General features: G+C 38.2%; 1 protein-coding gene across 4 annotated transcripts in view; it reads right to left on the bottom strand.

The window, feature by feature from the left end:
* LOC120526091 (adhesion G-protein coupled receptor F3-like) overlaps window positions 1-12475 on the bottom strand; it is a 67970-nt gene that overhangs the window by 46811 nt on the left and 8684 nt on the right. Inside the window, exons 2-5 of one of the 4 annotated variants that reach the window (XM_039748991.1) lie at window positions 7395-7416; window positions 6291-7308; window positions 5818-5940; window positions 3895-4020 (exon numbers count right to left, since the gene is read on the bottom strand). In XM_039748991.1, the coding sequence (XP_039604925.1) occupies window positions 3895-3955 (61 nt within the window). In that variant the 5' untranslated portion in view covers window positions 3956-4020; window positions 5818-5940; window positions 6291-7308; window positions 7395-7416. Of the gene's footprint in view, window positions 1-3894; window positions 4021-5817; window positions 5941-6290; window positions 7417-12475 lie in introns of all 4 variants that reach the window. The other 3 variants (XM_039748992.1, XM_039748988.1, XM_039748990.1) reach the window with 3 other exon arrangements.

Here is a 12475-nt window from a genome sequence, read left to right as displayed (position 1 = left end):
GGTTATGACTGAATCCAACTTCTTAAAAAATGATTCATTGATGTATATTGGAATGTTTTGAAATATAAAAAGAAGCTTAGGAAGGATATTCATATTGACAGTGTAAATTCTACCAAGCTAAAGTGGGATGATGGGTAGACCATCTATGCAAGTCTTGCATAATTTTTTCTATACAGACAGCCAAATTTTGTTGATAAAGAGCTTTATGTTTACTTGTGATTTCTACCCCTAGGTATTTAAACTGATCTGCGATGGTAGATCTAATCTAATATTGTGTGCTTGAGACTTCACTTGAAAGAGCACTCTTTTATTCAAATTAATTCTGAAATTCTGTTAGAACTGCAGGAACAGTATTTTGTGGATCTGATGTATATAGTACCATATCATCTGCATATAGTGAAATTTTCTGTTTAAGTCCTTTGCAGATAATCCCCTTTATCTCATAAGCATTTCGACAGTGAACTGCCATTGGTTCAGTGGTGATTGCAAAGAACAGTGGTGACAAGGGGCATTATTGTCTAGTACCACGTTCTAGTTTGAAGTAGGCCAAACCCACATTTTTCCAATGTAGTGAAAAGGTAGTTCCATGTCAACCATGTCAAATGCTTTTTCTGCATCCAACGATAATAATATCTCCGAGTTGTTAGACTTCATGGGTGAATACAGTAGAACCCCACAAAGTCACGGTTCAGAGTTCACGATCTCAGTCATTCGCAGATTTTTCCTTAGAACCTAACTAATAATTGTTAGTGGAAACTGCAAATATCCTCCACAATTTTGATGGCTTTTTTGTGTGTAATACTGTACTGTAGAGAGAACAGGAAGCAACTGTAGATAAAAATGCGACTTGGGATGGTGAAAGTAGCCAATAGAATTTGAAACTGCAACTCTCAGCAGTCTCTGCAGTGGCTCTAATTGGTCTTCTGCTGAGGGTGCTGGGGCTGTTGAGGTCAAAGGATGTCAGCACGGCTTTTAAAAAGGGAAAAAAAGCAAAAAAAAAGTTTTGTAATTTGTGTCTCTGTCTGTCTGTCTTTTTGTTGGATTACCTGTACTTAGTCATTTTGTCCTGGATCGTTTCATGCGTCTGGATTGTCTGCCATTAGCCTGTGTACATGAGGACTATAAGTGGATTCATGGCCATTCTGCAAAGAAAGGAGCACTCCTGTACCCGTCCACCCGTATTTACCATTTTAGGAACTACCAGTAGGACTATCCATACATTCCCATTCAACATACGGATCTCTGGACTATCTATTTTCATCATTACATTTCATCCATTGCCATTTTTCATGAACTTTTTCATGATTTACTGTGTGTGTTTTGTTTGTGCTTTGTTGTATTTAATGTGTAATAGCCGTAAGGGGAACAGGGGTGGTATTGTTGTTTTCTTATTTCATTGTTTTTCATTACTTTCTTTATTTGCTGTTTGATTACCGGTTTGCTTTGTTTTTGTCTCTGTTTGTGAGTGCGCACGTGTCAGGTCAAGGCTGGGTGCGTCCCTGGAATCTCCACCATGAAAAATAAATAATTCACCGTCTTCTAGATGGTGTGAATCTTAGCAGCAGCTTCTTGTGATCAGGGGGCTGAATGCACCCCTAGAAGACACAGACACTCCTCAAAAACCGCCTCTTAAAAAACGCTGATAGATTACCTTCACATTGCTCCCTTACTTGCTGGGCTTACTTGTGGCTTCTCGTGCAACACTACACTTACTTAAAAGCCTAAACAGTGCCTGTCCTTTTTGGCTGATTGATTTGTTTCTCTCTCCTCCCCCAGACATCCTCTGCTTCTGTTGGGGATTGTGCTCCCCTATGATGCTTGACTATTGTTTATTCGATAATTAACTGCATACTGAGCTCTTTTTACTTCTGAAAGAGACATATGTTTGTTTGTCTGAAGTGTTTGAATAAAGTTCCTGTCTCTACAATCTCCTGTGTTTCTGTGCAATTCTGTGACCCAAGTGTGACACTCTGCAGCATTGCAGCCTCACTGTCCCTGGGATTGAGCCGCTACAATAAGATTAGCCTGCAAGCATCAGCGCTTACCTCTGTGTGCTTGTGTGCAGCCAGTTCAAGAGCAGTTGGCTCAGTGATTTACTGAGTTTTATCTATGGCGTCAGTTGCACTTTGTACATATTGTTCCATTAGTTTTTTAAATAGTTTTTACAGTTCATTAGCAGTGTGTAAAATGATCAGTGTTGCAGTAATTGTGATGCTCTTCGCTTATAAAAAATTTGTTCCATTAAAATTTCAGTCTTTCTTTGTTAATTGTGATATTTACTTAAAGTGCAGCAAAAAAGTATTTGGCGTCCAGGGATGCATTAACTTCCAAGTATGTGGCAGTGTAAGGGTTAAAGCCCCAAAATGCTGCCGAAACACCCTGCATCATCTAAAGCTTCTAAGAATGAAAACGCGTTTTCATGAATTACAGTACATATAGCGGTAACATCGGTATTTTACATTCTAGCACTGCGGGAGACATAGCAGTACAGTATTCAGGTTTACCTTTACATTCTTTATTTTAAAGTATTAAGCTGAGTTTAAAATTAAAGTGTTTTGGGGGCGTATTTAGAGTTTAAACTATGAAAATATGCATTTTTTTTACCACATCCAAAATTCGTGGGGTACCTTAGGAACATAACCCTCGCGAATTTTGTGTGTGTACTGTATATTACATTAAACAGGCGTTGAAGATTGGAAGCTAAGTGTCTGCCTTTAATAAATCCAGCTTGGTCTTGTGATATTACTGGAGGAATCACTTTCTCAATCCTTCTAGCTAGGACTTTGGAGAGTATCTTATCATCATTATTCATAAGTGAGATGGGTATATATGGTGCACATTGTAATAAGTCCTTATTTTGCTAAGGAAAGATGGTAATTAATGATTGGTGAAAAGTTTGAGGAAAAATTTTATTGTCTCTAGCTTCTGTAAATGTCACTAATAAAATGGAGCTTAATTTAAATTTAACTTAATTAAGAATTTTTTATAAAATTCGGCAGGGTAGCCATCAGGGCCTGCTGCTTTCTCACTGTGAAGTGAGTTTATAGCATCTAGTAATTCTGACAGTTCAGAGGTTTATCCAATTCCACTGCACTGAGTGTATCTGTAATGCATCCAAAAATGCATTAGGTTGTGTCTTGTCTTCTTTAAACTGAGTAGAATATAAGGGAGTTACAATACATCCAAAATAAAACAAGCCTCCCAGCAACAGCGAATGAGGATTAAAATAGAGTTATCTATTGACAATATAGTCCAAATACTATAAGGATAAAATATAATCTTAAACAGTTTTAAGAGAGTAAACCCAGAGAATGATGTTAAACAGTAGCCCTGGATAAACATATTTAGCACTAATACAATAAACCAAGAGGAAGATGTTTAACACTCCCCTTAAAAAAAATTAAAAGAAATTGACATTTCTTCCTATTCCTCCATTAAGAAAAGAACCTAAGAGATTAGTTGGTAACTTTCATATTAGGTGCACGTCACACCTACTGTATTTGGATAGCATGATAAAACAGTGGTCATCTGCTTCTGTAGTACAGTAGTTATCATTTTTACAAGAATTAATCAGCAAAATCAGTAAAATAGAACTATAGGACTGTGTTTTTATTTTGATAGTAATGGTCAAAATGCGACAGGTAATTGATCAACAATTGCAAACATGCAACTAAATACATTCAAAATCCATGATGTGACACGTTCAAATGTACAAATAGAATGGTGTGAAAACATTTTATAGATACTGAATAATAATGATAATATTAATAACAAACAATTTGTATTTTGAAGAATTGTGGTAAGGTGTTTTATATCAGTTTCCTAATTCTAAGAGTTTATCAGAATCTGCCTATTTCATGAATCTGACTTCAAACAATAATTTATAATTCTTACCTCTGTGTATAGACTGGCATCTAGGTGGAGAATCAATGGATGACACATTGCAAACCTGCATTCCTACACATGTCTGGTCTGGCCACTGATAATATTGTTCACATTGGCAATATCCATTACTACAATCTAAAAACAAAGTAAGCAAACATAGCTGTAAAATGAAAGTTTGTACAGCCTAATTTCCTTAAAAATATACTTTTATCTATAAACAGAATTTAGGCAGGCGGTTCTCAACCTACTCCATACTGTATATATTAATTTGGGTGGTCTGTTGGAAAACGTTTCCTAGATTAAAGGACTCATGTAAGCAATAATCGACTGAATGAGGGTAGTAGTAGCTGAAAGTAGTTCCACGCTCCATTTGCACCAAAGAAGAGCAGTAAAGGGTGCCAAGGATAGCATAGAAGGTTTTCTGCACAATATGGAGATAGTGTTTTACTATGGCAGGGTGTTTACAAATGGACTGAGAAGTTCAAAAATAGGTGGATAGGTACAATAGATAGGATAGGCACAATAAAGGAGTGGAATGCCCATCCATGTTCACTGATGATAGCATATGATAGCATCCACAACAACCTTGTCTTTCATAAAGTCTGTGCAATGTGGGTCCTGAAACATCTCACAGAGGAGCATAAGCGCAATCGTCTTACCATCTGTCAACTCTTATTGGACTGCTACGGTAAGGAAGGTGATTCATTTTTGAAGAGAAACCTGATGCTCACAGTGTTTTGGGCCTTACAAGAGCAATATTGTAACATTATCAGGAAAGGAATTCAACTGTGAGCAGTGCAAGTTACATTGCAAAGCTGCACAATGAGCTGAAGCCTACAATTCAAAGCAAACACCACAGCTTATTGTTGAAAGGAGTTTATTGTTACAAAACATTCTGCATCGACATACTCCTGTCGATATGCATGAAACACTTCAAAATCTGGGATTGGATGTATTGGATTATCCTTCATAGAGCCATGACTTCATTTATGTGGATCACTGTCAGTTTGGTTGCTGACTTCCCACAGACAAACATGTGGAGGAAGCAGTGCATATGTGGCTGATGGACCAAGTAACAATATTGTTTTTTTGAGGGCATAAACAAACTTTTGAAACTTTGGACCAAGTACTTTGAAAAGCAAGGAGACTATGGTGAAAAATAATTTGTTCTTTCTAATATATTTGAGAAGCCAAGTAGTGTAGATAATTTTTGACTAAACCTCTCTATATATAACACAACGCTACCCAATTTAGTAAAAATAACATAGGAGGTACAGTAGCATGTCCCCAAACACACGCCTTTAAAATCAGCACTGAGTGCTAATTACAATTTTTGAACAGCTTTGCAATAAAGTAATAATAATGGGGTTGGCTATTATATGTGACAACCACCCCAAATACACACACAAAAATGAGACAACAAACAACCAGCTATGTGAAGCTATGTGAAGTCTGGCAAAGTGAAAATTATTTAGCATCACGATTCAGTCAAACCTACACTTTATTAGATAGAAATGTAATTTATAAGCTATCTTACTATAACAAAGATTTAGAACAAAAAAGGAACCAATGTGAGAAATGTTTGTTTCAGGAGCTGTAACTTCAAATTCGAGATCCAAAATTGTGGCTTAGAGGTCAAGAAGGTGCACGTGTTTGTCAGAATTCTATTATTGTCAACTGCCCCGAGAAGAAATTCCATTAAGAATTTGATTTTATTGTATAGACATGACAATACACTTGGAATTTAGTCTTTCCACCTTCTAGTTGAAGAGTTATGAGCTTTGTGACAGCAGTCCAGAGCGACAATCATAACCCATCTCCACTATACTCTGCACATACTAATTGTATTAATTGCATTTGACAACTAATAAGTTGTTTATGATATCAACATCTATAATCACAGCATCTTATATATTTTTCAAGCAGACCTACTGGTAGTAGCATTGAGATCACCAAATCTGAAATTGGCCGATCCTGAAGAAACATTGGCAACGTAATCTGGAACACGAACACCACTATCGATTGTTATTTTAAAGTATAATGTTCTTGAATAATCTGAAAAAAAAAAAAAAAAAAGAATAATATTACTGCTTGAAGCTAGACTACACCAAAAAAAACTTAAATAGACTCTATGGAAACTAAGCAGTTCTTCAGATAAGGCCACATGTCTAATGTGGCATCTGATCCAATATGGTCAGATACAAGTATGACAGAGAGAGAGGGTGCAACTAAGAAAGTAAATAACTTTCTTCTCTGTGGCTGGAACCTCTGCCCAATCTAAATCTTTTAATCTTGTAAACCAAATTGGGCTCTTCTCATTTTCCTTAAGTACATTAAGTTCAGCTCTTTAGGTCTCCAGCCCTGAGCCTTTCCCAGATGGACCTTGTATCAAGTGATTTCATCACCTGTCAAGATGGAGCTTTCATAAGTAGAAGGGGATTCTGTTTTGCTTGCAGCCTTAGGCCTCTGAAGTAAGTCCTGAATGTTTATTAGAGGTACTTCTCATGGTCTGTGGAGGAGTAAAGCATCTCTTTCGGTTTCTTAGTTGTGTTATTCCATTAGGAAGACACTATAAAAGACTTGTTATTTTTCATGATAATTTGTAATTTGGTAGATCAGACAATGTAACTTAAGAGGTCTTTGTGTTCCCAAATATAACATTACAACATTTTCAATGAGAACTGGACATTGAACCCATCAACGCTCCTCCTGCCTGCCAAGTGACTCCACCCCTTCCAGTCACTGGACCATAAAAGCACGACCACCCAGAAGGAAGCGTCACATGTTATCCAAGCCACCTGAGCAAAAGAGCTCCACTCTGATCTGTTGGCAGACAAAGCAATCTTTATTGTGATAGCCAAGTTATTTTGGTGACAGTAATTTGTGTTTCTTTTTCATGCCATTGATCATTATCTTTGTTTAATCGTATGAGTAAACAGAGACGGCCAGGTTGGCGCCCAGAAGTGTATCCATGTATCAGCCTGTCATTCCCTCAAATAACCACAACATGTAAAGTTTTGAAGTCATGTAAGTGTTTGATATAAAATTTTCATTTCGTTCAACCCTTAGTGAAACTTAATTATTTTATAACCTTTTTCAGATATTTACCTAAAGCTGACTCGGTTGCTTCTGAACTCAGCCTGGCGTTAAATGTTTCGCCAACATTTTTTTTCCCACTGACTATGCTTGCTTTGTGAGAACCAAAAACAGAGTGGGCCGTTTTTCTACAAGGCATTATAAAAAGTAAATTCCAAACCACACTAATATTAAGTATTTTTAAGACCTTGCTGCTGCCTGCCAGATAACAATCATTTAGGAAAAAATAAAAATGACTTATCTGAAACTTTTATTCAAACCACTTCACAGGTGCACAGTACAACTGTTAACATGTCTGTAAAGTTGTCGGTCTGGCTGGAAGAGGAGCTTGGTGAGGGTCACAGAGTCAGTAATGAAGAACAAACTGAGAACTTTGAAAATCTCAACTGGACCACAATGCCTTGTTTATTTACCTTGTGTAGTGGAAGGAACATTCTAAATAAAAAAGAAGAACATTGTCAAGTTCAATCATAGTTTAGATCTGTTTCATTCTTTACTAAAAAAAACTGTATTCTCATTCCAGTTATATGTTCATTTAAGACAATAAATTACAGGTGGTAGAGAGTAATCTGGTGCATGGTGAGCATTGCTGACAGTTTCAGAGTCCTGCATTGAAATCCAGGCATAGTCACTCTCTATGTGGATTTTGTGCTTTCTTCTCTTGTCTGCGTGAGTTTCCTAGTGTCACACACGTGTGAGTAGAAATCAACTAAAGGGCCTGAATAATGACAATTCCATAACTGACCAGGGGACGGCAGGGTGCAATAACTGTCTTTCTCAATCCCTTGCTGACCATCCTCGAAAAATCCCACAGGGTTCTGGCACCTTTGTTGATGTCACTTCTGGCCCCCGGCTCTGATGACGTCACTTCCAGTTCTGGCTCTGATGACGTCACTTCCGGTCCCAACTCAGATGGTGTCAACTCCACTTCTGGCTCCCATGACATCAATTCCTCCACTGGCCTTTTGTCTTTATGCGACAGTTCTGTTTTGGACTCAGTCTTGTGAACAACTCACAATCTTTAACTACCTTTTTGCAGCCAAGGCATATTATACAGGTGGCTACCCCAAACCTTCACAATGTCTGTTTGTTGTTCTTGTGACAGACACTAGTTACACCCCAGGTACTGCAGCTTTACCACCACCTTCCAGAGACATGCTGATTAAATTGAATGGTCACTCTAAAGCAGTGCTTGAAGTGGAAACAAATAATCGTCAGTACTCTATGCTTTTGACAGCTTCTTGGTCCCTTGTGCAATGCGCTGAAAAGTTTACACAGTTTTCGTAACTGAGTGCAGGGGTTGGGAGACTCCTATAAGTTTTAATTAGAAAATACATTGAAGATTTGCAAAAAGTCACCACCGTCTGAACAAAATATTGTGCAGCTGCTTGTGATGCTAATCTGGACAATCCAACTGTCACAGAGACCCACTTCATTGAATCTTCTGGGACAATGAAAACCCCTAGGAGATTTGAGCATGTTGATAGATATAAATTATCGAATAGCAGAGAGGAATTTTAGAGGTTGGTACACATCATTATGCAACTATTTATTGCCAGTACTTAGAAACAGAATCCTATTGGTACACCATAGAGACTGCTCTAAACTTAACTAATGTGAGTCAGAGGGCACGAGGGGAGTGTAACCTCTAATGGACTAGTCTCGCTGAAGCCAGATGAAGACAACCATGAGTGAATTTAGCTTAAAAGTGGGTGGGAACAATTAGATGGCTCCACGAGTGTCACATTTCTAAACCAATCCAACATCTTATGAGGGCAGAGTGAGCTCAAAGTAGGGGCTGTGATTTTAAACAGAAAGCAAGCTTCTGACTATGATGAACCGTGACAAATTGTCATAAAACATTAAACATATAAATGTGTGTTGCGTGTGTGCAAAGTATACCTGTTGCAAGTGAAAAACCTTTTTTGTAACATTCACATTTGAGGGTGTTAATGGATGAGTGGTAAACATGAACGATTCATTGTCACAGGTTCTGTGTGTGCTCGCCATTGTTCACCATTACGACGACAGTGTAGGAGTCGATGTGAGTTTGAAAGAATTGCCATCTATCCCTGTGAAAATATGAACTACATAATAAACATTTGAAATAAAGTTTTGTGACACTCTGTAAAAAGGACTGCTGTTAAGAGCCATTGGAGATGCAGATTTCAGTACTTAAAACACCCGAATCAACAAATCTTCCCAACGACACCAGTAAATGCATAGACAAGGCTGCACAGCACCCACCTTCAGACTGCGCATGTAAATTATTAACTGAAGGAAGTTAACATTACTTCCTAATTATAAATGCAAACATATCCTGCTGGAATAAAGCCCACAGCATTTTACTACACAGTCTGTTCTTAGACCACAATGCTTATCTGAGCTCTATTTGCTGTTGTTATGCCATGAAGTGATGCAGAAAGATGCAGTAGCAAACAAAGGCACTTCTCAAATGTGAGTAACTGTGGTGGTCTATGTGTGTGTGTATCTGTGTGTATCTGTCTCCTCTGTCAGTACAAATTAATCATTAAGCTTCAGTGGTGCTACTGAGCTCCTGAATGGATAACAGGAGAAAGTAGGCTGAAATGACACCTTTTATTGGCTAACTAAATAGATTACAAAAGCAAGCTTTCTCTACAGTTATGAATGGATAACAGTCATTTTAGCTTTTTACGTCAAGTCTTTTATTCAGTTTCTTTTCCTCTCTCCCTGCACCCCAACGGTTTAGTTTATTGCAAAGACTGAAGAAATTAGGGGCAGGTATTTTAGGAAGAAGCCTTGGGTTGTAGTCTTTGCAGCACAGCATTTTACCGCTAGTCACTACATACTTTTTCACGGGTTGTTCCCAGACGTGTATTCTCATTTCAGAATCAGGTCTGACCCAGCATGACTATTAATGGACTGGCCTCCTTCAACCCAAAATTGTAATAATTAGGGTGGAAAAATAATAAGTAAATACGCACTGAAATAAATAAACTGTAAATTCATTTAATATGATATTCTGAAAGCTATGATTAACTAACATGCTGTCACCAATCCCATAAAGGAAATAGAGGGGTTGGTAAATAAATAAATACATAAATAAATAAGACAATAAAACTAGTGGGTAGTCCTGAAAATATAACAGTTTTCTGATTTTTCAGTAGTTTTTATAAGACCTTTTAATTTAATGTATTCTATGAGGGGCTTTGAGTCATTGAAGGACTTAAACTTTTTTAGTTTAGGCTAATGGATTTTAAGTGGGGACATGACTGATGTGTTTAAAATCTTAAATGTAAATAGTACAGTAGATTCCAGTTGTTGTTTTAAAATTAATTCTGCAGCAAGGACTGGTTTCACACAGAAACACAAAAAACCTGAGATAAATGGAATCATCAAATCTGATTTGATGTTATTTTGGACAATCCTGATGCATAGGATGGATGAGCTTGAGTTTGTTGGGCTGAATGGCCTGATCTTGACAAAGTTTTTTTTTTAATGGTCTAGTGTAGTGCACTAATATTCTAGTCATAAAATCATACTTTCAGTTGATTGGTTTTGCAAAAATGCAGAAGCCCTTTCTTGGTCTCAGAATGGATACTACTATAGCAGAGGCACAACATATTACGAGGGACGTGCAAAGAGTTTCTACACTTTTATATTTTCGTTGGAAACGGTGAAGGCAGGAGGAATAGTAATTGGGCATTAAAAAGTTGGTATGACGCTGGGAAAATTGCATCGCAAAGTAAGGTGACTATGTAAGAAAGTGAGGTCATTTGTTCATGAAATTCTTAAATTCTTAATTATAATAATACTTAATAAATAGAGTTAAAAAAGTGCAGAAACTTTTTGAACGTCCTTCTATATATATATATATATATATATATATATATATATATATATATATATATATATATATATATATATATATATAAACTGCTCAAAAAAATTAAAGGAACACTTTGAAAACACATCAGATCTCAATTGGAAAAAGAAATCCTCCTGGATATCTCTACTGATATAGACTGGGTAATGTGTTAGGAACGAAAGGATGCCACATCATTTGATGGAAATGAAAATGATCAACCTACAGAGCCCTGAATTCAAAGATGCCCCAAAAATCAGAGTGAAAAAATTATGTGTCAGGCTAGTCCATTTTGCCAAAATTAAATTGCAGCAACTCAAAATTGTACACAGCACTTTGTATGGCCCCTGTGTTCTTGTATACATGCCTGACAACATCGGTGCATGCTTCTAATGAGATGACAGATGGTGTTGTGGGGATCTCCTCCCAGATCTGGACCAGGGCATCACTGAGCTCCTGGACAGTCTGAGGTGCAACCTGGTGGCATTGGATGGACCAAAACATAATGTCCCAGAGGTGTTCTATTGGATTTAGGTCAGGAAAGTGTGGTGGCCAGTCAATGGTATCAATTCCTTCATCCTCCAGGAACTGCCTGCATACTCTCACCACATGAGGCCAGGAATTGTCGTGCACCAGGAGCCACTGTACCAGCATAGGGTCTGACAATGGGTCCAAGGATTTCATCCTGATACCTAATGGCAGCCAAGGTGCCTTTGTCAAGCCTGTAGCGGTCTGTGTGACCCTCCATGGATATGCCTCCCCAGACAATCATTAACCCACCACCAAACTGCTCATGCTGAATGATTTTACAGGCAGCATAATGTTCTCCATGGCTTCTCCAGACCCTTTCACTTCTGTCACGTGCTCAGTGTGAACCTGCTCTCATCTGTAAAAAGCACAGGGCACCAGTGGTGCATCTGCCAATTCTGGTATTCTATGGCGAATGCCAATCGAGCTGCATGCTGCTGGGCAGTGAGCTCAGGGCCCATTAGAGGACATGGGGCCCTTGGGTCACCCTCATGAAGTCTTTCTGGTTGTTTGGTCAGAGACATTCACACCAGTGGCCTGCTGGAGGTCATTTTGTAGGGCTCTGGCAGTGCTCATCCTGTTCCTCCTTGCCCAAAGGAGCAGATACTGGTCCTGCTGATGGGTTATGGACCTTCTATGACCCTCTCCAGCTCTCCTAGAGTAACTGCTTGTCTCCTAGAATCTCCTCCATGCCCTTGAGACTGTGCAGGGAGACACAGCAAACCTTCTGGCAATGACACGTATTGATGTGCCATCCTGGAGAAGTTGGACTACCTGTGCAACCTCTGTAGGGTCCAGGTATCGCCTCATGCTACCAGTAGTGACACTGACTGTAGCCAAATGCAAAACTAGTGAAGAAACAGTCAGAAAAGATGAGGAGGGAAAAATGTCAGTGGCCTCCACCTGTTAAACCATTCCTGTTTTGGGGTTCATCTCATTGTTGCCCCTCTAGTGCATCTGTTGTTAATTTCATTAACACCACAGCAGCTGAAACTGATTAACAACCCCCTCTGCTACTTAACTGACCAGATTAATATCCCATAAGTTTCATTGACTTTATGCTATACTCTGATTAAAAAGTGTTCCTTTAATTCTTTTGAGCAGTATATATATATATAT

This window comes from Polypterus senegalus, chromosome 3 (genome assembly GCF_016835505.1).
Source record: "Polypterus senegalus isolate Bchr_013 chromosome 3, ASM1683550v1, whole genome shotgun sequence".
Classification (NCBI taxonomy): Eukaryota; Metazoa; Chordata; class Cladistia; order Polypteriformes; family Polypteridae; genus Polypterus; species Polypterus senegalus.
Note: the sequence above shows the minus strand (reverse complement) of the source record. Positions and strands in the feature narration are given on the sequence as shown.